The sequence below is a fragment of the Mustela nivalis genome, assembly GCF_964662115.1.
Source record: "Mustela nivalis genome assembly, chromosome: 5".
Taxonomy (NCBI): Eukaryota; Metazoa; Chordata; class Mammalia; order Carnivora; family Mustelidae; genus Mustela; species Mustela nivalis.
This window is the reverse complement of record NC_139024.1, coordinates 40,740,064-40,767,616: the sequence shown is the minus strand read 5'-3', so window position 1 is coordinate 40,767,616 and position 27,553 is coordinate 40,740,064. Positions and strand designations below refer to the sequence as shown.

General features: G+C 39.7%; 1 protein-coding gene and 1 long non-coding RNA gene across 3 annotated transcripts; one reads left to right on the top strand and one right to left on the bottom strand.

Annotated features, from left to right (window-relative positions):
* Positions 1–207: 207 nt before the first annotated feature.
* UBE2J1 (ubiquitin conjugating enzyme E2 J1) lies at positions 208–26,343 on the bottom strand. 2 transcript variants are annotated; one of them, XM_082730598.1, is made up of 8 exons: positions 25,499–26,343; positions 17,724–17,797; positions 16,449–16,580; positions 15,267–15,351; positions 14,881–14,986; positions 11,178–11,307; positions 9,583–9,702; positions 208–3,508 (listed from the first exon to the last, which is right to left on the bottom strand). In XM_082730598.1, the coding sequence occupies exons 1-8, from the start codon at positions 25,527–25,529 to the stop codon at positions 3,230–3,232; spliced, it is 957 nt and encodes a 318-aa protein (XP_082586724.1). In that variant the 5' UTR covers positions 25,530–26,343; the 3' UTR covers positions 208–3,229. The 2 variants fall into 2 exon arrangements, with proteins under 2 accessions (XP_082586724.1, XP_082586725.1); XM_082730599.1 differs by lacking the exon at positions 25,499–26,343 and adding an exon at positions 24,736–24,885.
* Positions 25,966–27,525, top strand: LOC309864788. The gene is made up of 3 exons (XR_014311759.1): positions 25,966–26,101; positions 26,864–26,997; positions 27,095–27,525. It is a non-coding gene; the product is annotated as an uncharacterized lncRNA (long non-coding RNA).
* The last annotated feature ends 28 nt before the right edge of the window (positions 27,526–27,553 follow it).

The following is a 27,553-nucleotide window of genomic DNA, read 5'->3' as shown; positions in this document are numbered from 1 at the left end:
GGAGAAGACTCTGGCAGAGGGGTGAGGAACGGGGCAAGACTGGAGACTTGTTAGAGGTTACTGCACTAATTCAGAGGAGATGAAGGCTCATTAGGGTAATGGCAATGAACACAGAGAGAAGTGGTAAGACATGAGAGAATATTTAAGGAGGTAGAATGGACAGAAGACCGAATAACATAAAGAATACAACCTGTGGTCAGAACACGGTATGAATAAAGTCACTGGTTTTATTGAGCAGCTCAAACTAGGTCTGAAGGCAACTGTTCAAGAGGTGTTCCAAACAGCTTTTGAGCAATGTACAGCCTCCCACAAGGCTTAAACAGCACCCATGTTAATGCACACATTAGTCTTCAAGAGTCAGGTTCACTAAATGCAGTCACTTATCATATACTTACTTGCAAATAATGCAACAGTACAGGCTTTTCAGTACTTCAGCTTAGAATTCTGCTCAAGTAAGTCCAAATGTGTGAGGTTTGCCTGTTTACAGATTGTGGTCTATAAAAATGGGAGGTCTCAAGATACCAGGTTTATTCATAGCCAAAAATAACAAGAAGATTTCTTATTCTCCTGAAATAGGAAATATATTGCTATAGTCAAAATGATAAACAATTTTAAAGGCTTTTTAAAAAATTCATTGAGAATTTTGATGAAATTCATTTATTTCAGTAGAATAAAACAATAAGCAGCATGAAAATGTAAAGTGCTACATATAAGCCCCACAATACATAAAATTTGAAAGCTTTCATTGGCTAAAACAGTTACAGGTGAAAGAGACATTATGTTTTTTTCGAGCATGCTATTTTAACTACCTTGATATGTACTCATATGCTTTGTTGGTCAAAGAAAAAGCCATGAATTAACTTAAATCTGAGGACTAGGGGAAGGAGTCCTAAGCCAGATCACACACCTGGTTTTGTCCTTACACTCTAATTAAAGGGATAAACCGGGGCTTTAAAAATAAGTTTTCTGAAGTCTCTTCAGGTGGCATTCGAGTAAGAATAGCCCCAAAGATTGATTTTGCTCATCGGCTCTATGATGGGCATCCGACTGACAACTTAAGAATTTTTAGGTAGCATCTGTGAGCCGAAAGGGAAAGAACAAAGAATGTGCCACTTTCAGAGATGTACTATCAGGCGCTTAAAAAATGCCAACACAAACAAGAAGGTGGCCTGTCAGTTGACAAGGTAGGGAAGAGAAGCAAATCAGATAGAGAAGGACCTGCACAGTGCAAAATCTTCTTGGCTTAATCAATCTTAAAAGTATTGGTACACCCCATGGAAACATGTAACAAGATCACACAGATCCAGAGGCCGGCTCAGGTTTGACTGGGAGGAAGTGGAGGGAAGATTGTTCCTAGCACACGATTAATCTCAGCATAGGCTGAGAGCAGGGAGACTTGCTTCTTCTCCGGTGGTAACATTATCTGGTCTTCCCAGGTGGGTCAGTGACCTCTTGCTAGGAGACCACTGAACCAGTATCTATAATATTTTGTGTTCCAAACAAAGACTTCAGAACATGCTTTCTCATGGCAATAAAGTTATATAAAATATGTCACCTCTAATCTTCCTGACAGAGGAGGTCCTCATAAAGTCCTTGAGCTTTTTTAAGACTTTACCAACTTTGGCTATAGATATAACAGAAACAATCTGTAAACACTTTTAAAAAGCTAATTTATTCAAGTTTAAGACAATTCTGTATTATATAATAGTATACAGTATGTTCTCACTTTAGATGTGGACATAAAGGACAAATGGCTATAAGATGAAAATAGAAATTGTGTCTGATAATTAACAGAACAAAAGCCCATTGCAGCAGTAAAAATTAAATTTGCCTTTAATACCATTTTACAAATTGTTTCTATCTTGTCTGTAATTTCAGTTAGTTAAAACTACATTAAGGACTTTATGAACACCATCCTCCAAAGTATTCAAGATACATTATGGACTTTTTGGACTTGTCTAGAACCTGAACACCATTTACAACACTGAGTTGTAAACAAAACAAAATAAATAACTCACAAATGCACTTTTAGAATATAACCTATTTGAAAGCAGGGGACTGCCTGTATTTAAAAATTAAATCTTCATTAACAAATACTCTCAAGAGGGCCCTCAATGCTATACTGAATGTGCTGAAGGCAATGTTTTTCTGTGATTATATGTTCTCACCAGGCATTATGATGATAAAATTATCTGCCAGAATCCATGGAGCTAGCTTGCACTAACTTATATACTGATTTTGCACTGAAAATTATTTCTTGGGCTCTGATTAGGTGGACAATTCTAAGGAAAGGTTTTTCTAATTTCTATCACTTTTACTTGGGCCCTGAGCTTTTCTATTAAAATGGTACATGAAATATTTCAACATTATACATATTCCTAGAATAATTAAATTTATAGTGATTACAAAGCTAGGCATATAATGCCTCCAAAAGAGATACAGTTCAAAGCAGAGCAAACATTAAAATCTGAAGATCCTTCCATTTGACTTCTGGAAGGAAACCAAGTGATTTCCTGGCTTGGACCCTTCTTTCCTTAAAAAAAGATCTGTGGAGGACCGTTTCCTTTCTTTGTAAATCTTGTGTGCATTTGGGAGAGAAGGGGATAACAGCATATCAAAGTGGTTACAAAGCATTATTCCCTCCAAATAACATCCAATAACAAAGATCTCATTTCCTCATAAATGTTTGAAATAGTTACTTTCACTGAATGACATTTAGGACACAAAGTCACAGAATGGGCATCCCGGTATATCTCCTATGAATGACATTCTCATCAAGCTATTTGAAGAGCCCTACTTTCCCTTTCCAACTCTTATCCCTATATCATTCTACATAAGTAGAAACAGAGTACTCAATAAATGGTATTGAGTAACCAGTAATACTCACTGAAACTTTAAACACCTTCTTTAATCCAAAAATTTCAAAAAGAGTCATACAGAAAAGTATCACAAATTCACATAAAAAGAAGCTGAGGCATGAGAAACAACAATAAGTTATTTCTCTGTAAAGCAGGTCATATGGTGAGACAAGGGACTTTGACTTCCAGTCCCTTAAACTAAGCAGACATAGTCTGAAAGTCTAGCTTTATCTATACTGAATTTATAAGGATCAAAAAAGGAATGAAGGGTAAATACAAAATAATCTTTTTGTAAACAATTCTTAGATTATACCCAATGCAGAATGTTTAATGAAGCAGTTGAGTCACAGCTCTTAAGACACAAAACAATATTATAACTCAAAGTCAAATATGTACTCATTGGCCAGATATATTCGTCGGAATATAAGAGCTGCCAATGCCAAAGTCAAGATAACAATCAGAACCGCGGATCCGCCATGATCGGTGTGGTTGTCTCTTGGCTGCTGGCCCTGGATCACATCTGGGGAAGTAGACGAACTTCTTTGACTCTGCTGCTGGGCTCGGCGTTGTCGAGGGCTCATGGAGGTATTCTTAACTACAGGCTGAGCAGGTTGTTGAAGAGATGCTGCTGAGGGGTTCTGGGCTCCATACTAGGAAATTTTAGGAAACTTTGTTTGAAACTGGCAAAGAAAACTTGTGTATATACCTGTTATCTATTCAAGAGTACAAAGAATCTCAGAGCACTAGAATATGACTAAAGGCAAAACTACCCAGAATGAGCTGAATGCTGTAATTACTCACTCTCCCAAATAAGCCAACAACACAACTTATTCTGAGAACGCATCAGGCAGAGGAGGACTTTATCAGGAACAAACAAGATGAGGACAAAGTTCAGCCATCTGCTCTAGAGATGGCTCTCTACTCTCCCTTCAGGTGTAACTCCAGCAATATCTGTTAAACATCCGGGCACCTCGCTTCTTGCAGGAGAGCCAAGGAAAGAAGGAATCTGATTTCTTTTCAGCTTGAAAGTTTGCCAAACTAAATGGCAAAGAGTTTCACTCTCAACAGTGAGTGTTACCTCTCATGAACCAGGTCTCTTTCAACATTATCTAACTGCATCAACATGCTGCCACCAACAATCATACAGCACAGGGAAGAATTTCAAACCATACGTTCTCCACAGCAGTACAGTTATAAAAATTAGATGTGGTTTCCAAGCCACGATTATCTTTTCTTTTAACTCCTGTCAAATGAATTAAGCACAAGTCTAGAAGAACCCATTACTGTCTATTTGAATTGTGTTACTTTATGTATGTAAAGCATACTTTGGCACACTAGTTGGCCCCACAAAGCACAAGATACCAACTGCTTTCTATTCTTACAATGACTGCTTGGTCAAGGATAACCACAATGTGGTACCACGTGATTCAAAATCTTAAATACGGTTTATAGATAAGAAAGCTCTACAAAATAAGAATTCCGTTTTATTTATATAGACCCCTTAACTCTGCCTCTAATAACCTGATGGATGGCCTTTAATTCTTTTACTGAAAACACCTTGAGCTGGTTATATTAGCACCAATACCCTTTCAAATAAAAAATAAGAATGCAAGTTTTCTTCAGAATAACTTTAAAAAGTGAGTAAATATAAAACATTTAAACTATTTTCAATTAGAGAAAATTTCACTATCTAGAAGAGGAAAAAATCGATTTTATTATTTATTTGAGAGAGAGAGAGTACAAGCAGGTGGGGAGAGGGAGAAGGAGAAGCAGATTCTCCACTGAGCAGGAAGCCTAACACAGGGCCTCAATCCCAGGACCCTGAGATCTGACCTGAGCCGAAGATAGCAGCTTAACCAACTGAGCCACCCAGGCACCCCTCAAAGTTTAAAAAAAGGAAAAGGATGGGCTTTGTCCTGGCAACAGCTATAAACATTAGGGAAAGAAACTGCTGATCTAAGTTACCTACAGAAGAAATTACACTTGAAATCTGATATTCATTTCAACATTAAAAGGTGTGAATAATCTGAGTTTCTTAAAACTGTCCTTTGGAAGTACTCAAATGTAGTGACCCATAACACAGAGATAAAAAAGGAACTACTGACTTTAAATAAAAGTCAATGCTGATACTGAATTAGAGCTGCGTGAACTTGGGACTTCAAACTCCAAGACTCCCAGCAACAAGGAGCAGATCCACAAAGTAGCAGCATTTTAAGAGGTCTCACACTGTCACAGACATTATACGGGATCTTAATAAGCACTCATTGGGAAGAGCCGAATTATATAGCAGCTGATACAGCAACATTCCATTTGAAATCTCCCATTCTTCTAACTGCTTTGCCAAGACGCCAGAAGTGTCTGATTCAGCAAAAGTGCTAAAGGCTTACAGGGAAGGCTCTTAAGGAAAAACGTGAAGGTGCTGTAAGTCCAGAAACCAGCACAAGAGATTGATTCTATTTTAGATTTTATTTTATAAGTGTTATTTTTTCCATTAGTTTGATGGGAGAATACAATGCCCATATACTTGACTAAAACGGGGAGCCTTAGCATTATTCGGCTGGCTCTATCACTTTGGAGATGCAGGACCTTAAGCAAATTATTCAGCCTAAGACTCAGCTCCTTCATCTGTATGGTAAGGATAATACCCAATTCTGTAGTGTAAGGATTAAAAGGAGTAATGATATAAGGTGCTTAGGGCATGCAAATGTTGATTAAATGCTAGTCATTATTAATACTGTTACTGTTAATATGCCCCTTTGGAGACACTACATTTAGGTTTTGTTACTGTTTTTTTAAGATTTATTTATTTGAGAGAGAGAGTGCATGCAGATGCAGAGTGGAGGGGCAGAGGGAAAGAATCTCAAGCAGATTCTGGTTGAGCTCTGAGCCCTATTGGGGCCCCATTCTTACAACCCTGAGGTCAGGACCTGAGCAGAAACCCAGAGTCCACCGTTTAACCCACTGTGCCACCCAGGCACCCCACAGATTAAGATTTTTAAAAAGTCATTACTTAGGAGAGTTCTGTAGACCCCTTTTGGTATGATTAATACATTTTAGGGGCACCGGGTGGCTCAGGCGGTTGAGGGGCTGACTCTTGGTTGCAGCTTAGGTCATAATCTCAGGGTCTGAGATCCACCCACCCAAGGGGGTCCGACCTTGGGGAGGAGTCTGCTTCAGATTCTCTGCCTTTCCCTCTCTCTATCCCTCCCCACCCCTCCCCTCATGCATACCCACTCCTTCTAAAAGAAATAAAATCTTTCAAAAAAAAATTTAGAACAATCCATTAAAACATTGACTTTAGATGATATTTTAGTACATGCACTTAATGGAAATACTTTATAGACATACTGCTTTAATTAGATTCCCATATTTCAGGATCCTTCTGGCTATATTACTATTACTGACTAGTGCTGACACACCATAAAATTCTAAAATTTTTCCTATTTAAAACAATCCCCCAGGGGCGCCTGGGTGGCTCAGTCAGTTAAGCCGCTGCCTTCGGCTCAGGTCATGATCCCAGTGTCTTGGGATCGAGTCCCGCGTCGGGCGCTCTGCTCAGCCAGAAGCCTGCTTCCCGCCCCCCCCCCCGCACCGCTGCCTTCCTCTCTGCCTATTTGTAGTCTCTGTGTCTGTCAAATAAATAAATAAAATATTTTTTTAAAAAATCCCCCCCAAAAAACAATCCCATCAAGGGAAAATGGTAACACCTGAAGGTTACAGACCCAGAGGAACCTAGATTGCTTGGAGTTTAAGGACTAATTGGACAAAATTTTGGCAGTTCACATGAAGTTGGCTTTAGCATTTTCAAAATGCTGTGTACAATTGATGGTAGGACTTCTAAATTTTTGCTGTTGACCTAAACTTGTCCAAATATACCTATCACTGAATGAAGACGTAAGTCATACCAGTTTCTGTTTCCTTAGTTAAGATGAAGCGACCATTTGGGGGAAGGTAGAAGTATATGATGTGTACTTAACTGAATTAATTTAAAAAACCATCAATCACAAATAATTCCCTTGTAATACATAAATTTTTCTATAATGATCTAGAATAACCAGCATCTGTGAAGGAGTTTTGTGTTTGCTTTTTAATACAAAATGGAATGGCTTATTCAGAACTTCAATACCTAGGAAGAGGGAAAAAAATCTGACAGACTGGAATAACATAAAACTACCATCAGTAATTTCCTCATTTCTACACAGCTAAAAAAATCTGCATCAAAAAGCAACAGATGGCCTGATATTATCTGCTGTATTTAGACTTTGGGCAATCTCTCGCCCCCTCAAGGCTAAAAAAACATAGCTTATCTGGGATTTGATGTATAACATTTTAGTGAATTTATATTACACTTGCATGTAAAGCAGCCACCCCTAGCCAAAACCAAGTTTCAATTACGTCCATGGTGATCAAATTATATAATTATATTCTGAGATAATCTGTATGTAAATATAACTAAAAGCTTAACGTGCAACTATAGCAATTGATTACTTCTCAGTGTTTTAACCGCAATTGGTATCAATGACCTGTATATATGAAAAAGAATTCTAAGTTTTACGTACTGACACACCTGAAACTAGTGTAACATTGTACATCAACTATACTGCAATAATAAACACTAAAACAAAAATCAAATCAAACCAAATCAAAATGGAAAATATCACTGTAATAATATTATTGGTTGTGCAATGTAATTTACTTAAACTTCTTAATTTCTTTGCCTGTATTTCTAGTATTTTTTTAAAAGTGCCAATCCTAAGATTCATTTATTCAATCAACAAATACGTATTGACCCACCAATTATATACAAGGCACAAGGCCAGGCACTGGGATACAATGCAGTAAAAAAAGCGCTCTGAGCCTCAAGAAACTAACATTCTGGGAAGACAATAAATAATTAATAATAAAATAAATTACAAGTAGAATAAGTATAACTGCAATATATGAAATACAATATAACTTGACACAGATATAAGAGACTGAAGACAGATTTAAACACACCATAAATATCAGGAGACTGTCCTTTTAGATGAGAAAAGATAACCACCCTTCCCTCTCTGAAATGAGATGGTTCCATTTTTAACTAAAAACTAAAAGTAGGAGCACCTGGGGGGCTCAGTGGGTTAAGCCTCTGTGTTCGGCTCAGGTCATGATCTCAGGATCCTAGGATCGGGCTCTCTGCTCAGCAGGGAGCCTGCTTCCCCGCCCCACTGCCTGCCTCTTTGCCTACTTGTGATCTCTCTCTCTGTCAAATAAATAAATACAATCTTAAAAAAAAAAAAGTAATCTCAATTTTTAATACTTCAAAATTAATTTATAATATATTTATATATTATATATTAATACATAATATACAATTCATATTTATATATATAATATAATTTATAATATCCCTCTGCAATTCATAATTACATGGGGATCATGTAAAAACGATTTAACTCTCAGCATCCGCTTTTTCCTCATACCCCCTCATCTCCAGTCCTCCAAGTACTTCCTCCCATGCACCTCTCCCCTTCTCTCTCCAACCTACTTCTCTCTGCCCATCTCACTCTCTGAAAAGGAGAGAACCACCACTCAGGACCATTCAGTCCCATATTATACTAACTTATTCCCGAGAAAAAGGCAAATCTGTATTTGCCAGCTTCTATTTCAATTTTCCTGACCCTTTAAAATACTCTCTAAAACTGTAGAGGGGAAAAAAAGATGTAGCTACTCAACCAAACAATGTTACCAAAAAGATATTTCTTTTAATATATGTAAAGAAAATCAATATTTTTCCCCCATAATCCTACTTATTTAGCAACTATCCAGTCAAATTTTCTTAATCAATCTCTGATGACCTATACCCACCAATATCTGGATAATAGGTCAGGGCAGAACAAGACACATAGTATTCATTTAACCTTTCATTCAACAATTATTTACTGGGCACTTAACTATGTGCAAGGCAGCACTGTCCAACAGAACTTTCTGAGATGATAATGTTTGATACCTATGCTGTCCAATAGGGTAGCCACCCAGCCACAAGTGGCTACTGGTTACTTGAAATGTGTCACTGTGACTGAGGAACTGAATTTTAAATTTAGTTTAATTCTGAATAATTTAAATATAAATTTAGATAGCTACATGTGGCTAGTGGCTACAGTACTGGGCAGAGCAAGTCTGAGGCAAATCTTTGGCTCTAGTCCTTTATTAACTGAGAGTTAATGCAGCTTAACAAACCTGCTAAAGAAACAGTGCCTATTTAGAAAGTGGCTAATGGGGTGCCTGGGTGGCTCAGTGGGTCATGATCCCAGGGTCCTGGGATAGAGCCCCGCATCAGGCTCTCTGCTCAGCAGGGAGCCTGCTTCCTCCTCTCTCTGCCTGCTTCTTGCCTACTTTTGATCTCTGTCTGTCAAATGAATAAATAAAATCTTAAAAAAAAAAAGTGGCCAATGTATGTATATTTTGTTTTATTCAAAGTGTAGTGCTATATTGTAACTAACTTTTTAGAGAAATCACAGAATTCCAGAGAGATGACAGGACCTAAAAATTATTTAGCCTAACCTCATTTAATAAGAAAAAAGACCCCAAAAGTATGAATAATTTGCTTAAGATAATCTGACTCATTAGAGGGAGAGGTGGTCAGGAGAATCAAAATATTCAGGTATTTCATCTAGAGGTCTCCTCCTATTGCAAAAATGATAATGATACAGACATACATATATGTAAAAGAGAAGAGCCATACCGAGGTACTGGCTGTAGCACCCTGGAATGTTGTAGGTATATCATCCTGTAAATCATTTAGTGAAAAAGAGTGGTTTAAGTCCGGGTCAGCAATAGTCTTTCCAGATGAATTGACTTCTGCCTATAAAAAAGGTACACCCAAGAGCAATGTTAGAACAGGAAACATACAGAATAAGCCACACCTACTAATCCTCTGTTGGACTTATTTTAATTGCTAATTTAATATCAACTATCAATCAGTTAAACCTTAAGCACTCCTGTGTCTGAGACTGTGCTAGGTATTTCAGGAAGAAGCACAGACAAAACCTGTTCTCAAGGAGCTGTTACTTGGTGAAAGACAAAACTAACACCCGTGGTTCATAATCCACAATTCCAAATTAAGTTGTTTGTAACTTCCAGGTGAAGTGTGACATGTGAGGTTATTTTTATCCCACATTACTGTAGACATTCCCAGGTTTGCTGAGGGAATGTTAATAGATTTGATTATGGGATACTGCCCCAGATCCCACTGCAGGGACTAAAATACGATGTATGTTTGGTATTTTCTAAAATCCGAAATTCTGATGTACAAAATACCTCTGGCTCTACGATTTTCAGAAAAGCAATTTAAGTACAGAAGGAATCCTCAGAAGGAAGAAAATAACCAACACTTATTAACTACCACCTCTTTTAGCAACACAATGAACAGAAGAAAAAATTTCTTTCAAGAACTGGATATGAAAGGACCGATGGGATGTAAGAGAGGTGAACAGGGAGGAAGCAGCATGCTACCTGATGCAGGCCGACATTTTTTAATAGGGCTAATTAAAATCCAGAAGCAATTCTATGTTTGAGTAAAACATATGTAGAAAAAATAGGACATAAGGGAGATACACCAAAATATTCACAGCAGTTATTTCTTGGGGATGGGATTATGCATGATTGTTATTTTCTTCTAAATTACTCTATCTTCTAAATAATAGTTAAAATTTATTAAGTATCAGGGCCAGTTCTAAATACAATACACTTATGTGAGTATTATATTAAGTGAGTATTATATCCCTTAATCCTTATAAAAATCCTACAAGATAAGTAACATCATTATTTACAGATAAGAAAAAGGTACAGGGGCGCCTGGTGGCTCGGTGGGTTGAGCCTCTGCCTTCGGCTCAGGTCATGATCCCAGGGGCCTGGGATCGAGTCCCGCATAGGGCTCTCTGCTCAGCAGGGACCCTGCTTCTCCTCAACTCTCTCTCTGTCTGTCTCTCTGCCTATTTGTGATCTCTCTCTCTGTCAAATGAATGAATAAAATCTTTAAAAAAAAAAAAAAAAAGAAAAAGAAAAAGGTACAGACAGAGAAGCCACGTAACATGTCTGATGTCCTACTACCAATAAAGAGCAAAGCTAGGATCCGAACCCCAGCACCGTGGACCAGAGTTCAAGCCCTTAACCACTGTGCTGGACCCCTCTGTGAATGTACATTATTAGTTTTGGAATAAGAAAAACTTATTTGTAAAACATTATTGCAACAGAACTATATTGCTTTACTTTCTATCCAGAATTTGGCAGTAAACAAAAGGGTCACATAGTTAGAATTTATTCACTAATTTAGAGTACCTTAAAACTGATTTGTCTAGCTAGTTCCTTGGCTTCTTGGTCAGCTTGGCTTGAATCACTTCCAGATTTTAGGGGCAACAGGACATCCTTCATGGCACAGCCACATCCCTCACAACAGAAATCTTGTGATCTGGTAGGAAATAATTTTTTTGATGGGTATAAATCAAATACCTGAATGTCAATTCAAGATACTCAAATACTGAATGATTCAATTTAAAGTAAAAGAACCCTGAATAATTCCATATCATATTCATCTATATACATACATCTATAGTTATGGCACTATTACAGTTCTGAGACAAATACACAAGTTAGGTTGGTGTTTAAAAAAAAAAAAGAAAAAACTCATGTTGGGGTACCTGGCTGGCTCAGTCTGAAAAGCATGCAACTCTTGATTTCAGGGTCATGAGTTCAAGCCTCATGGTGGGTGTGGAGATTACTTAAATAAATAAAACTTTCAAAAAAACAAAATCAAACAACAAAAACTCATGTCAGTTATATCTCAACTTTTAAAAATCTAAAGTTAAAAAAATAAAATCCAGGGCTTAGCTTCCACTTTTTTTCCAACATACTATCTAAAGAAAACTAAGCTTTAGAGATATACAACAAAATATATACGATGTCTAACTACACTGTCCTCACGATCACACATAACAAAACTATGTTAAGCCTGTGGAAAAAAGTCCATTATAAAATCTGAATTATATTTAGCTGAGACATACATAAAACAGTAAAAAAGCCACCAAAAATAAAATTTACAGATATTTCTAGGGAAAAAATTCACAAACCCTATTCAACTAAATAGCAGTATAACTTATGCTAAGTGAAATAGGTCAGTCAGAGAAAGACAAATACCATATGATTCTACCCATATGTAGAATGTAAGAAACAAAACAAACAAGTGAAGGGCGGGGAAGAGAGAGAAGCAAACCACAAACCACAAAACACACTCTTAACTATGGAGAACAAACTGAGGGTTACCAGAGGGGAGGCAAGGTGTGTGTGGTGGAGGGAGAGCCGGTGGAGGGGCAGGGGGTACAGTTACACAGGTGATGGGGATCAAGGAGGGCACTTGCGATGAGCCCTGGGTGTTGGACACAAGAGATAAATCACTAAATTCTACACCTGAAACTAATATTGCACTGTATGTTAAGTAGCTGGAATTTAAATAAAAACTTGGAAAAACACACAAAAAAAATAAATAGCAGTATAACTTGAAAGACAGACAACTCATATAAAATCCAAAGACTCTGAAATGTATCACTCATTATATTAAGTAGACTCAAAATAAATCTGTTAATTAGACTACTTCCCAAGATTAATTTGTTTTTCTATGTTTTCATTTTCCCCTTTGTATTCCAGAGATAGCCAAAAGTGCCCTAAAGTCCACAAGAGTGCTAAGGATTTATATGACTGGAAGTAAGTATGCATAATATACAGAAGTATATATGGTTACATTGCTGAACATTTTATAAAACTGTTTAATTGGATTCCCATTTCAACATAATAGAAGCCTTTGGTCTTTAGGAACATGCTGTTTAAATTTATTAAACAACTTCATGTGAACAAAATATATATAAAAGTATTGTTAACTTAGTACTTGTTGCTGAATATCTGTGTTTCACCAGAAGCAGCACAGCTGTCCCTATGCTTTTAAGAGTCAGCTGTATCCAAATTATTTGCATTAAAGTGTGTCCACTCTTAACTGAGAAGCCAGATGAAACTTAAAGGGGAAGGTTAATTTTTAATGTATTAGCTTATCCACAAGGACAATATGCTACCATGGACTAATGCAAAACCATGTTTTTTAAAAGCCTCTATCAGGGGCACCTGGGTGGCTCAGTGGGTTAAGCCACTGCCTTCGGTTCAAGCCCTGATCTCAGGGTCCTGGGATCAAGTCCCGCATCGGGCTCTCTGCTCAGCAAGGAGCCTGGTTCCCCACCCCCGCTGCCTGCCTCTCCGTCTACTTGTGACTTCTCTCTGTCAAATAAATAAACAAAATCTTTTAAAAAAATTAAAAAATAAAAAGCCTCTATCATAGAAGAAGAACCTAGAATATATACACTGGCAAGTCTAGAACAAAAAAACAAAAGTTCTTTTTTTCTTTATGCATGAAATGAACTGGATAAAAGTATCAAGATAGAAAGCCAACCAAGAAAATCAAATAGAAAGAAATGGCATATATTCAAGTACATATAATTTGTGAATAACAGCTGCTGTAAGGTATATCCCCAGAACCTGGAAATAAGGTTTAAAAAGAAAAGCTGTTGATGAAATCCAAGAGTCTATCAAACCTTTCAGACACTAAAATCTGGTTGATTTAACAAATATCTACATAGGACATATTCTGGGCAATGGAAGGGTAAGATATACTATAATTTAATTAACATAATATGTCTGAGAAGTGGTAGACGGCAGAGTCCAAAGCAGGAAAATGTCAAGATCAAGAATTACAGAAGTAAGTGACTTTAAATACTCTTCCTCTTCACCTCACTGCAATTTGGAATCTTTAACATTTGTTGAGGGTTGGGTCTAATATTCTAGGATTGGAAAGTACCTTGATAGGGTTTCTTATAAGGTCTCTTCGCTATGCACACCGATTAAAAAATAAACTGGGTTAGAAGTTGTTCTTAAAAAAAAAAAAAATTAAAAAAAAGAGAGACAGACAGAAAGAATTGGTTTTGGGGCGCCTGGGTGGCTCAGTGGGTTAAAGCCTCTGCCTTCGGCTCAGGTCATGATCCCGGGGTCCTAGGGTCGAGCCCCACATCGGGCTCTCTGCTCAGCAGGAATCCTGCTTCCTCCTCTCTCTCTCTGCCTGCCTCTCTGCCTACTTGTGATCTCTCTCTGTCAAATAAATAAATAAAATCTAAAAAAAAAAAAAAAAAGAAAGAAAGAATTAGTTTTTGCACTACTCAAAGGAGAGGCTACTCAATCTGATGACTAATCTGGATTATACGGATAGAACGCATCTGAAAAAAGTGAGAAGGAAAGACCACTAGGAAGCCATAATTTATTTTTTTTTAATTCTTTTTAAATATTTTATTTATTTATTTGAGAGAGAGACAGTGAGAGAGAGTATGAGCAAGGAGAAGGTCAGAGAGAGAAGCAGACTCCCTGTGGAGCTGGGAGCCCGATGCGGGACTCGATCCCGGAACTCCAGGATCATGACCTGAGCCGAAAGCAGCCGCTCAACCAACTGAGCCACCCAGGCGCCCCAGGAAGCCATAATTTAATAAAGAAAATCCCCTTTACTTTATTCAGGATTATTTATTGAGCATTTGCTTTGAGCCTAATACTGTAGATGCTAAGATAAAAGTGGACTCCCTCCCTACCCTCAAGAAGTTTTTAAATCTTACGGAAAACTACATATAAACAATTATGTTGGTTTTGGGGGGTTTTTTTCCCATCTGTAATTCTGCCCATGTAGAGACAAATGATCAGAACTGTTTTCTAGGAAAAGGTATCTCCCACTGTGGGCTGATATTACTAACTACTTTCTAAAACTAGACAGCATGAAATCAATTCTTTAGACTCTGGTCATTCCTGCGTAGTAAACTGCTACAAATGAAATCCTAAAACAGCAAAACTAGACTAGACCCTGAAACCAGGGTAACTCACAAAGTAAGAAACTGAGCCTATCCCCTATCAGCCATTACCCAGAATAATATTTAAATCTTAACAAAGAATGAAATGCAAAACTTACTTTTTGGCAAGTGCTCTTCTTTCCTCTGGTGTATAATCTAGAGAACCTATGGCTCCCTCTCCTTTTGTTGGCATAAACCCAATGATGGCTAGTAATGCTGTTCTTACTGGAATAAAAAGTAAACATCAATCTAAGTTGTTTTGTAAAAGGAACTGGGCTTACTCTGGAAAGAGAAAAAAGACACACAGGCTTTCACTGAAGAGGTACAGGTAGGGTGGTTGTACTAAAATGATGGCAAAAATAAGACAAGGAAAGAATTTTTATTCTTTATTCAGTAACAGCAAATTATCCAAAACAGCTTTTAGTCTCAAGAGGGTCTTATAATTTATACTTATGAATTGATTAGAGTTCTAGAAGATTTATACTCACTTTAAATTAATACTTACTACTCCATGAAGGCTGCCAAGTTTCAGGATGATGTCCTGAGATGCTCAAACAGATTTTCTTGCCTACTTCAAATCGTCCATTAGCCTTAGGAATAAACAAGACATTTTAAAAACTATGTATGTATTTAATGTTTTATACTTTGTAAGCATAAATATATTTATATTATAAATAATTTTTTTAAAAACTTGAAAAGAATATAATCTTCAATGGGATACAGATTTTTGTCCTTTTATAGACACTCTACAAATACTTGTAAAACAATAAAAGCTGTTTTTAGAAGTTGTAGCACCTTTCTAAAATCTAAGTAATTGATGTATCATGATGTCCTAATGCCCTCCTCTGAGTATAGTACTGAGTTAGGCTCTGTGAGGGGTCTAAAAGAGAAGACAGGCAGAGGCTAAGAAAACCTAAGGACCTGGTGTCACCTAACTAGACAGTGGTGCAGGCAGCTCTGAGACAGCAGTGATTTTCATAAGGATGATGCAAATTCATAAGACAGGAATACAAAACAGCTTAAAGAGGTAGGAGAGATACAGATTTGCGTTTTATTTGTTTTGCTTTTTTCATGGTTAGAGGATAATTAGACCTACCTGCAAATTAAAGGAAAGGAGGGAAGGAGAGCTTAATAAAAGAGGAATTTACTCCAAATGAACAACACTCCAGGAAAAATTAGAGAAAACTGGACCAACAGTTTTCCTTCACAAGGAGCTGAAATATGTGAAGACAGAAATTCTAAGATATAAATGGTAATAAACTAACATTTATTGAGGACCTTGTGACAGTTCTTATTTTCAGAGCTGTACATAAAAATGAGAAAACTGAAGAAAAGAGTATAAGAAAGATGAGAAGTTGAAGGTGATGATGTGATTAAGAGATATAATAACATTAACTACCCTTTCCTGAGTACTTACCAAGTGCCAGACACTGCCTAGCACTTTGTATCTCCTAATTCATTGAATCCTAGCAACCACACTATGATAATTGTACATTCATTAGCATTAATAATTCTTTAGAATTATTTTTTGGGGGAAAAGAACTGTACTATCAAGTTCTGATCCCCAAAGACAAAATTATAACAATGTTCTGCTTTACTTCTTAATGAAAATGAGTCTGCTAACCATGCTTTGCAGTCACCATGAAGAAGTAAATCACAAGCATTCCAAAAAGCCAAGAATTCTTACCGTTAAAAGAATAATGCTTGGTGGTTTCATGGGATATTCTGGGGGCAATACTATTCGTCCATGATAAACTCCTCCATCAAAATCAGAATCTGGAGGTCCTCTAACTGTGAAGTGCCATTCAAAAAGGTTATCCTGAATAAAAATAACCAGCAAGGAATCATTAACATTAAAACATTTGATCATCTTTATTAATGAGTACCAGAAATATTCCTGGGTGAGAAAAATTAAATGTTTCACATTATTATTAGAATAGTTTCTATTGCACAAAATATCTCAAGTATAAAAGTTATAAATAGGGGTGCCTGGGTGGCTCAGTGGGTTAAGCCACTGCCTTCGGCTCGGGTCATGATCTCAGGGTCCTGGGATCGAGTCCCACATCGGGCTCTCTGCTCGGCGGGGAACCTGCTTCCCTTCCTTTCTCTCTCTGCCTGCCTCTCTGTCTACTTGTGATCTCTCTCTGTCAAATAAATAAATAAAAATCTTAAAAAAAAAAAGAAGTTATAAATAAAAGCTATTTAATCCAGCATTCATGTCCCACGAGAGTTAAATCTTTTTTTAACCTTTTTTAAACAAATGGATTTAAAAACAGCTGAGCAATGTTATATATTCATAAATTAGATTACAGATTTAATTAAACTAAATGATTCCTTTAATAATCAAATAATTGCTATAAATGTGGATTATTTTAACAAACTTTAAAAAATTATCCCTCATAGATGTTTAAGAGCATATTTATTTATAAATAGTAATGTTAATAAATACGCTATCATCATCTTAGGGTCCCTGAGTACTTTATAGTTTACAGTGTGCAAAATATTTGTACATACTTTATTATATTTTATTTTCACTATTATCATGGAAGACAGACTGAGCACATTTAAATACCCTCCTTCTACAAATAAGAAGACTGAAAGGAGATAGAGATGTTTGTGCAAGAAGCCCAGACTAGCTGCAGGGGTCCCTTCAAACCATAAAGGGGTCTTCCAAACCATAAAGAGTTTGGGTTTCTTTTCATTACCCTCTCCCTCCCCTATACTCAAAACCTAAAACCAATTTAGCATCTGAGATCATTTTATAGAGACTGGAAGTTTGCTCCTACCATGTCGGATTCTGAATGGCTAATGAAATGAATACTAAGAAAATGCAGGGAGGAAAACATACCAATAAACCACACCAAACACATCTGTAATGACTCAAAGCAATGAAAAAAAATCTTAAGGAATTCATTTAAAATATTAAAGTATTAAAATCCATATGTAAAAGATGGAAACTAACCTCTAATGGCTGTGCATGGTAATGATCTGTTGGATCTTTCAATTCTGCCGCTTCTTTCATTAAACGCTTAACAGCTAAAATAAATTCACAAGATAGAGACATTTAAAATATACTTTTCTAAGAGATTAGTACAGATTAACAAACCTAATGAAAAAGTTCCTATTTCAGTAAAAAAATGTGTAGAGGACGCTCAATTGAGTATGGTAAAAGTTTAATTATGAGATAACAGTATTCCGAGAAAAGGGAAGGACATGGTAACTAGGCATTGGAAGAATTAAATATTAAGTAAATATTTAGGGCAGTATTAATTTTATTTAATAAATACTTACATATGATTCATATGTGCTAGCACTCTAACATTAACTCATATAATCCTCAAAACAATGCTATGAGATAGATACCATTTTTATTCCCATCTTCCAGACAAAGAAACTGAAAACATGGAAAGATTAGGTAACTTGTTCAAGGTCACACAACTAGTAAATGACAACTGGGATTCTAACACAGGTAATCCAACTCTTATCTTGTTAAAATGCCTATATTAACAAAAATGTGCCTTCTGGAATTCATGCTCATGAACAGTAGACACCGCCCCCACCACCACATCCTCCACCTCTTGGGAATTTCCACCCACTTTCGTGCATTAATATAAATGGGTGTCCCTAGAGGTCACTGAATCTCCCTAGTTCTGATTCTTTTTTTTTTTTTTTTGGTAGGTCCCATGCCCAGTGTGGGGCTTGAGCTCACAACCCTGAGATCAAGAGTCTCAAGCTTTACTGACTGACCCAACCAGATGCCCCTTGAATTCCTTTTTGAAATGACTCTTCAGCTTAATTATAACTGCCAATCCACAGACCCCATAATTTTCTATGTCCATTTACATCTATCTTCACTTCCCTCTTCAACCACACATATGGCTCTTAGGAGTTTTTTCATAATCCCCTAATAAAATGCAATTCTAGCTGACCCAACCCAACGATGTTCTTAGACACATGCTACCTAATGTCTTGAATTTCTCTGGTAAGCCCACCAGCCCATTCCAACTAGCACCCCAAGACTATTTCACACCTGTTTACTTATCTTACTCCTCTTCCACCTCTTGGAGTTAATGGCACAGCCTTTTACTTCCACAATAAATGACTGTTGACAACCTATAATCCCATCTGTATCTGTGCCCTTTTTCCTTCCTTGCTATCAAAGGTCCCTCTCACCAAGTTTTAGGTGCTAAAAAAAGGTCAGGATACTGGTGTAGGAGAGCAATGCCAGGGGAAAACTGGGTAGCCCAAGCTCCCCAAAACTCTGCTTGAAAACCAACTGATGTAGTTCAATATGTGCTTTAAGAAAAGTATGTACCAGGTAGACACCTAACCTGAGAACAGACAAAAAAGAAAAGGGGTCATATACAGATCTGAAAGAAAAACAGTATGCATGGGTATGAAAAGGCAGAGGAAACAATAAAAGTAAAATATATGGAAGTATACATTGGAATGTTATGGGGAAAGAGGTTAACTGAGAACACCTGCCACACACATACAACCAAACAGTTCAGTATGTATCAGGACTTCTGCATAAAATTTCATATTTTTTTGAAAGATTTTATTTCTTTGACAAAGAGAGAAAGCACAAGCAGGGAGAGTGGCAGGCAGAGGGCAAAGGAAAAGCAGGGTCCCCACAGAGTAGGGGGAGCCCAATGTGGGACTTGATCCCAGGACCACGGGATCATGACCCGAGCTGAAGGCAGTTGCTTAACCAACTGAACCACCCAGGAACTCCCAAAATTTCATATTAATCAAGAGTTCCTAAGTGGGGGTAAAAGTTAAGTCACTATCCTATTCCATAATTACTAATTCTTTTCCATCTCCTGCACTGAACTAGGTCCCTATAAGCACAGACTTTTTTCTCTTGATCAAAGTATATGAACATCAAATATTTATTGAGTATATACTAGATGTTACACTACGACCAAAATAAAATAGAGTTTTGGTTACCAAGGAGCTTGTAGTCATGGGACAGGTGGTGGGGGAAACCAAAGAAATGAACAAAAGCCTTGTATCTAGAACATGATGGGGTGTGTGTGTGTGTGTGTGTGTGTGTGTCTCTCAATATGTACCCGTATGTTTCTTTTTAACTTATTTATTCATTTGAGAGAGAGAGCATGAGAACATGAGCAGGGGGGAGGGCCCAAGGGAGGAGGAGAAGCATACTCGCACCAAGCGGGGAGCCCAACGCAGGGCTCAATCCCAGGAACCCAGGATCATGACCTGAGCCGAAGACAGATACTTAACTAACTGAGCCACCCAGACACCCCTACCTATATGTTTCTTATCAAGCAATTGTCATGCTCCTCAGCTTGCAGTGCTGTTCCCAGTCCCACTCCTTATCTCACTTAGATGGGCTTTAAGGAACTTCCTCAGGAAGGTCTCCCTGACACCTTCCCTTGTGCATGCTGAGGAATGACCGGGACAGATAACCTGGACAGATAAAAATTTCTAAGGCATCCTGGAGGGGAGTGGAGACCAGAAATACTCTCCAAGTTATTCTAATGGTCAGTCAGGTTTGGAAGCCACTACCCTAGAAACTAGATTGAGTTCCCTAAAGTTCTTCTCACTTGTAATTACTTAACACCAGTCTTTCCTGCTAAACAATTTACTCACTGCAGGCTCCTCGGGGCTTAGCACACAGTAAGCACTCAAATATTAGCTTACCTGAATTTTCCTATTATCCCTCCAAAAATCTCTTTCCAAACATCTGATTAAAGGCAATGGTTTTCAATCTTATTTGACAATAAGATAAAATCCTTCGTTCGAAAAAAAGTTTAATGAGAACCTCTATATGTTCCATGGGACCCTTCGATAGACTAGGCTGAAGGGAGTAAACAGCTTGAAGGCCCTTCCATGCTGGCTTCTTCAACCAGAACAGCTCCCTTAGAACAAAGATGGAAAAACCCCGATGTAAAGCCACACAAAAATATCATTCTTTCAAATCAGTATTATTAGATATAAATAAAATCATGGAAGCTGTTATGAAGGTAATTTGGCTGCTGTCAGCAATCAAAGATGCCATAGAGATTTTTTCCCCTTCATTCCTCATCAGCTGGCTGAATAATTAAGCTGAAGAACAGATTTTATGTCATTCCATCCCCTTACCACATTTTCTCTGCCTCTTTCCCACTCAGCTCAGTTCAGTAGGAGAGAAGAAAATAAACACCCAACAGTACCTAGATATTATGAGAGATGTAAGAAAGGGTCAGAGTTGATTTAAGAATGTATTTAAGGGGGGGGGGGAGAATATATTTAAAGGAACATACCATGTGAGAGCTAAAGCCATGTAGCCAAACAGAGGTAATATTAGTCTAGTGTTCTCATGATCTTTTTTTTCTGAAATTACATATATTGTAAACGCTTAGTGCAAAAGAATATGGACTCTGAATTAGGCTGCATTAAACTTCTGGCTCTGACATTTTGAAGCTCTAAATCCTTAAAATAAATCATTTACTTTTATTTTTCTTCAATGTTTGTACCTTTCGAAAGGGAGTCAACAATTTCTTCATATAATTCTCCTTTCCTTCCTCCCCTCACCTCCCCCCGTCACAAGTTATTAAGGTCAGAAATAGATTGGGATATAAGGTTCTTCCTTGGTTCAAAACCAGGCCGTAAACATATGTGGTTGGCTTCGTGGCATGGCTCTCTGGTTCCCAAGCAAAAATATTACTTCCATGGAATAGCCAAGTTTAGAAATACTGCCTGGCAACTGGGGCTAGTGCATAGTCTGCACTAGCAGACTCCTGATACTCTCCATCCCTAGATATCACATTGTCAGGAAGCTTTTTCTGATCAGCTCCTCTCTTACCGCTTTGCTCGGTTATTCAAGGAATTCTTCTACCATGGTAAGATAAGATGTGCAAGGGCAGGGAAAGAAGTGGGGAGCACCTGCATGCCTGCTCTTGTTCGATCTTATGGAGGCCATATGATCTCTCTAGATCCAGGCTCTAGGCTTCAGTGGGCCCAGACATTAGCAATCTTCTCATGCCCAGGCTCTACCTCACTAGGCTTACGTTGGGCTTTGGAGACAAAGCTCTAGCTAAAGAGATCTTTTACAGGTCACTATCTCTCATGTGTCTACTTTCTCTTGGAAAACAAGTATCTTAATATAATCAACCTCCAAAGCATACCTAAAATGCAGGAGGCAGGTATACTGAGGATATGAACACAGTGTCTGCTCCCCAAGTGCCTCTTCCTGCTCCCATAGTGAAAGCACTTAAGTAAATGTTTAAGGACTAGTGTTTCTGCCCAGAAAGACCCTAGAAAGGTACCCATTCAACAAACATCTAAAGAATGTCTCAGTGATGGAGACAGAAGGATAACCAAGACCTGCTTCTTGCCTTCAAAAAACTCATAGTGAGAAAGACATGAAAACAATTACAATACAAACACTGACTAAGGGGGTGCCTGGGTGGTTCAGTGGGTTAAAGCCTCTGCCTTCAGCTCAGGTCATGATCCCAGGGTCCTGGGATCAAGCCCCACATCAGGCTCTCTGCTCAGCGGGGAGCCAGCTTCCTCCTCTCTCTCTTCCTGCTTCTCTGCCTACTTGTGATCTCTGCCTGTCAAATAAATAAATTCTTTAAAAATTTAAAAAAAAAAAAAAAACCACTGACTAAGTGTATACAAATACAGGGACTACCTTATAGTCTACCTAATAGTCTGCCCAGGGTAGCTGAAGAAGGCTGAACCTTAAAGAAACATGAAGAATGGGAATTTCCAATGGATTAAAGGGAAGCCTTTGCAAGCAGAGGTTCCAAGAGGAATCAAGGCATACAGGTGAGAAGAGGGGCTCCATATGGACAGTCACTTGCACCAAGATGGATACATGGCAAAAATACAAAGGAGATGGGGGGGAGCAAAGGAGCACAGTTGTGGGAAATGAGGTTGGTGAGAAAGGCAAACAAAGATCCAATCATGAGCAGCCCTGTAGGCCAAGCTAAACACTTTACTCTGAACTTTACCTACAGCTACTAGAAAGCTACTGAAAATCTTTCAATTTGGGGAGTGATCAAATCAGTTTTGCTTTATTTTATTTTATTTTACTGGATCTGGAGACAACAGTGGCCGAATAAATAAATACTTGTCTGCATGGACTGGTGCCTGTGTGTGTGCATGTGTGTGCACATATGTGTGTGTGTGTTCGTTCCAGGCTAGGGGCTAGAATAAAGACACAGACCAAGAGAGCAAAGATGGTTCCCACAAGTGCCTAGTTGCTGTCAATCCCTGGAATAAGGGATGAGGTGCAAGTTTGGGGTATGAGAGTAAATTGATGAGTTTGGGTTTTTTATTACCTCATAGAAGTTTTTTTCAGTCTGTGCGAAATCTGGGTGAAGATGTTAAATCACCAGTAATTCACATTAAGGGCATGCATAGGTCATGCCCAAGTTTCTGGTGGAGATAGTGGATGCCTTTGCACCGATCTCATATGCACCAATCACCTGCTAAACACACCCACAGGCCTGTCTGAAGAAAGCTCCCACAGAACGTTCTTTATACCTAGATCTCCCTACTTTGTACTAAGAGACCCTACTACCTTGGCCAGAGCAGACTCAAAAAGGGATCGGGGAGCTTGATGCATAGCAACTATTGAAAAGCTAAGTCAGAGGCTTAGGAGGTGGCTCCATACAGAGTTCTGCCCATAACCACAAGTCCATTCCAGAAAAATCACAAAGAAATAACTTTTCCTAATTACAAAGTGAACAAATTACTATCCACATGCTAGAGCACTGGCCCTGAACCAGTTATGTGTATTCTCTTAATTGTATGATCCATACCTCTAAGACAACTGCACATTACAGAGAAAAGGTTCTGTACCTTCCATTGTGCAGTGCTTTTAAACAGTTTTTTTCACATAGGCATTACTCTAAAAATATCACGGGACTGAGAATAAAACAAAGGAAGGAAGCTTCACCATGCCTCCTAGCATTTCGAGTAAGTGCCATATTATCATCTAATTCAACTTCACCATGAACTCCAAATGATCCACACAGTAACAACAACAAAAGATCTTAAAAAATAATTTAGTGTAGAACAGCAATACCACCTTTGAGGAAATGATACCAAAAAGAGGAAGCAATTTATAATACAGAGGCATGTCGACCAAAGCTCAGCCAGATGACAGATCATATACTTTGGAAGTGTTCAAAATTCTGGAGAATTTTGAAAGCTTTTCATAACTTCAGGTATGAGAACCTATCAAACCTGAGCAATGTGCTCTAACAACAATGTCTTGGGACCCACCAGTTCGCCATTCTAAACTGCACTATTACTTATATTTCCATTATTCTCTGGACATTCCACTAAGGTCCTCAGCTGTCCTAAGGAACTTGGTACCATGTGACCAAGGAGTCACCGTACATTTTTAGCCACGTAGTTTTATTTAAATCTAAGACAATCTAAACAGTTTAAGCATTCTACCATCTAACCTTAAAACTAAGGTTTTCTTTCCCTTTCTCTTTTAAATTCCTTTCTTCCCCAGGTGTTCAGGAGATGGGAGGGGTGTGGGTTCAAGGGGGGGTCCTTAACCCACTGAAATTGAATTGTATAAATGCATTTCTTGGAAAGCCCAGAGCCTTCACCAGATTTTTTTTTAAAAACTCTATGGACCCCCCCCCCAAATGTTATGACCCATTCTACACTCTCTTGGTCACCTAAGATCACATCTCAGCCCGACCGCACTCAAGCTCACAATGCTCTGTTCAATCAATATCCTCGGACTTTTCTGGAGTTTCTACATATTAAGTATTTTCTTAATAAAAAAAAAATCACAATGTCAGCTCTTTTCATAAGGATGCTAATCTTGCTGATTCCTACTGAAAGGATGCTTTCTTGGAAGGAAAAAATAAGAAACAGCAATATTTGGTCAAACCATCACGAATATTGTAGGATTATCATTTAGAGCTGAACTGTGGAGTTTCTCCCTCCTGACAAATTTATCAAGGTACAGACAGAAGAGAATAAATACCACTTACAGGCCCTAGTGATTCATTTCCAGCCTGCCTTAATATGAGAGAGCTGCTGACTTTTCTTGCATCTTTACACGGCCCCGGGAAAGAACTTGAAGCTAGGACTGTTCGGGCTATTCTGTGAATGAAGCAGGGGCACGAAATGCAGGAAGTCTCTATGACTGAACACAGACATGTATCATGTCAGCCGTCGCGGCAAAAATCATGGTTTCCTCTAAAGTACACGGCCCCTCTAACTAGTTTTCTTAGTTCTAGGTTAGTTGGTTTAGCACAGAATCTTTCCTCTAGGTCTGTAATTCCATTCGCCCCCAATGTTGCAAATGGGATATTTAAACAACCAAATCCTCACATGCAAGTGAGTCAAGCAGCTAATAAAAGTCCGGTGGCAGCGACGAAGGGATAACGACCGTCTGGGCTTAGGTACCGCCAGGGACTGTTAACTATTACCCACCGACATCACCTTTACACCTGTTCCCAGGGATGAGTTCAGGACCCTGCACTACGCGCCCAATATGAGGAGAAGGGAAAGTCCGGGTGCTGCGGGGAACTGGCGGGTACGCACGACTGGCGGCGGGTGCCCGCCCGGCCGCCCTGCGGCCTGCACCATCCCGGCAGGCGGCGGTCTCGCGTAGAACGCGAAACCCCGAAGCGGAGCCGCGAGTGGCGGCGGACGCGAGGGAACCGCAGCGCCGGGCCCGGGAGCCCAAGGGTCAGTCCGCCCTCCCCGGCCCACCCGGCGCCGCCGCCCGCCGCCTCCGGCCCCGCTCACCCGGACTCTTGAGGTTGTAGCGGGTTTCCATGGCGGTTCGCTGTCCCGGCTACGGCTTCCCGGCCCGCCGCCTCCACCTTTCCGCGCCGCTGCTGCCCGGGTGTCAGCGCGGGCTCGGGCCGATTGGGCCAGGCCGACGGAGCCTCCGCAGACGCCGCCCAGCCCGGGCCCCGACTGCAGGCGGGAGGTGTGTGGGGGTGTGAGCGTGCGGGCGGGGCGCGGGCTTCGCGATGGCGCCGCCTCCTCCGCGGCTCCCCCCGCCTCCCTGAGGGCCCGGCAGGCGCCGGCGCCGGCGGGGGCGTCGCTGAACCGGGCGCCGGGGCTGGAGGTCAGCCTCCTCGTCTGGCCACGGGCCCAACCCCGCCGCGGTCGCCGGGTGTGCGTCACCCGCCCTCGCCCGGGTTTTGTGAAGTTGCCCTGACGTGGCGGTGGCTTCGTGGCAGTCGGGCAGCCCCGGCGCCGGTCACTGCGCGGTCGCCGCTAGGCCCGCTAAGGTCGCTCCGGGGTCTGCAAAAGCGGGCGGCGTCCCCGTCTTCCTCTCGGCTTGGGCCCGCGGAGGCCGACCCTTCCCCGGGCCCCTCCGGGGTTCCCCGGCGCTCGCGGGTATAAGCGAGGAACTGCGCGGCCGGAAGCGGCCCGGCCCTACCCGCTGCCGGCGGGCTCCGGGACCCCCGGGCTGAGAGTGCAGAGGGGCCCGGGGCCTGGCTGCTCGCGCGCTGCTCCGCGGGGTCGTGGGCCGCTTTGTTTGGGAGCCAGGAGCTGATGGGGGTAAAGAAGAGCAATCCGGTGATAAGGAAATTGAGTAGGATTTTTCTAACTTCTTTTTTAGTAATGTGATTGGGTGCAAGACACTTCTAAGCATGGTGGGAGTTGAAAAAAAGAATTATAACTAGTCAAATAAAACTGAGGGAAATACATTGAATTTGGGGAAAAGCATGCAACCTTAAGGACGCAGTACATGCTTCGTTCTAGAAAAAATGGGATTCCGAGGAAGAAGCCTATGGGTTCTTGAAGGCTTAAGAGAGGGGTGAGAACTGAGGAAAAGAGGAAGATGGGGTGGATGAAAAGGGAAGGAAGGAACTCTTGGTGAGATGAAGCAGGGTTGATCTAGTTGGGCCAGTTATATTTCATCACATAAAGAATTGTACCAGCAAGCTTTCGTAAAGAATGAAATTGAGATGGAAGGGAAGAAATGGAGGATATCTAACATTAAATTGGATGGGACCTTTCAAGCCATTCCATGATGTTTTCTGAGAAGCAAACGGATGATCCGAGTGGCTGAGATACGCAAACAAAGCCAATGTGCGGCTTCGTTCATTTATTCATTCTTTGTGTTAAATATTCAAATTGTTTAACACTTGACAGTTCTGCAAAAGCCTGTGGCTGGTGCAAGAGGCCTTCCAGTAAAGAGGCTTCTGAAATAGGTACCATCGTTCCCATCTGAGAGCTAAGGAAACAGTTCTGGAAGCCAAGGAACCGCTTGGTTTCTTAGCCTCCAGGTTAGTCAAACACTGGACGCTATACTCCTCTGGGGCTCTCCTATCCTTTTCTTCCTCTGTATGGAGACTGTGACGTTTTTCTTTTCTTTCTTTTTAGAAGACACCACCACCTCCTCTTTTCCTTGGCATTGAAGGGTTTCAGGACAGCACCCCACCCCCACGCCCAATGTGCCACTTGGCATATGGATTATTCTGAGCTGAAGGCACTTGAGATCCTGAGAGTGCAAAAGAAAACTTTTGTCCCTCTTCAATCACATAGAAGAATCTAAATTGAGAGTCTTTCCAGAAAAAGCATTATTAGCAGAGATAAATCTTATCTGAGTGACCCACCTGTATTGCAGGGCAGACATCTAATTACCAAACATCTGTTCTCCTGTCCATGAAGTGTTTTCCTTTCCAGTGAAGTTCCAGGTCCCAACCCCTTCTTAGTTCGGGATGACGTATAGATCTCATTTTGCCTGTCTTTGTAGTTTCCATGTCTGTATGGATTCCCTGTACCTACACTATTAAATTTATCCTATTTATCTATCTCATGTCAATTTGATTCTTAGTCCAG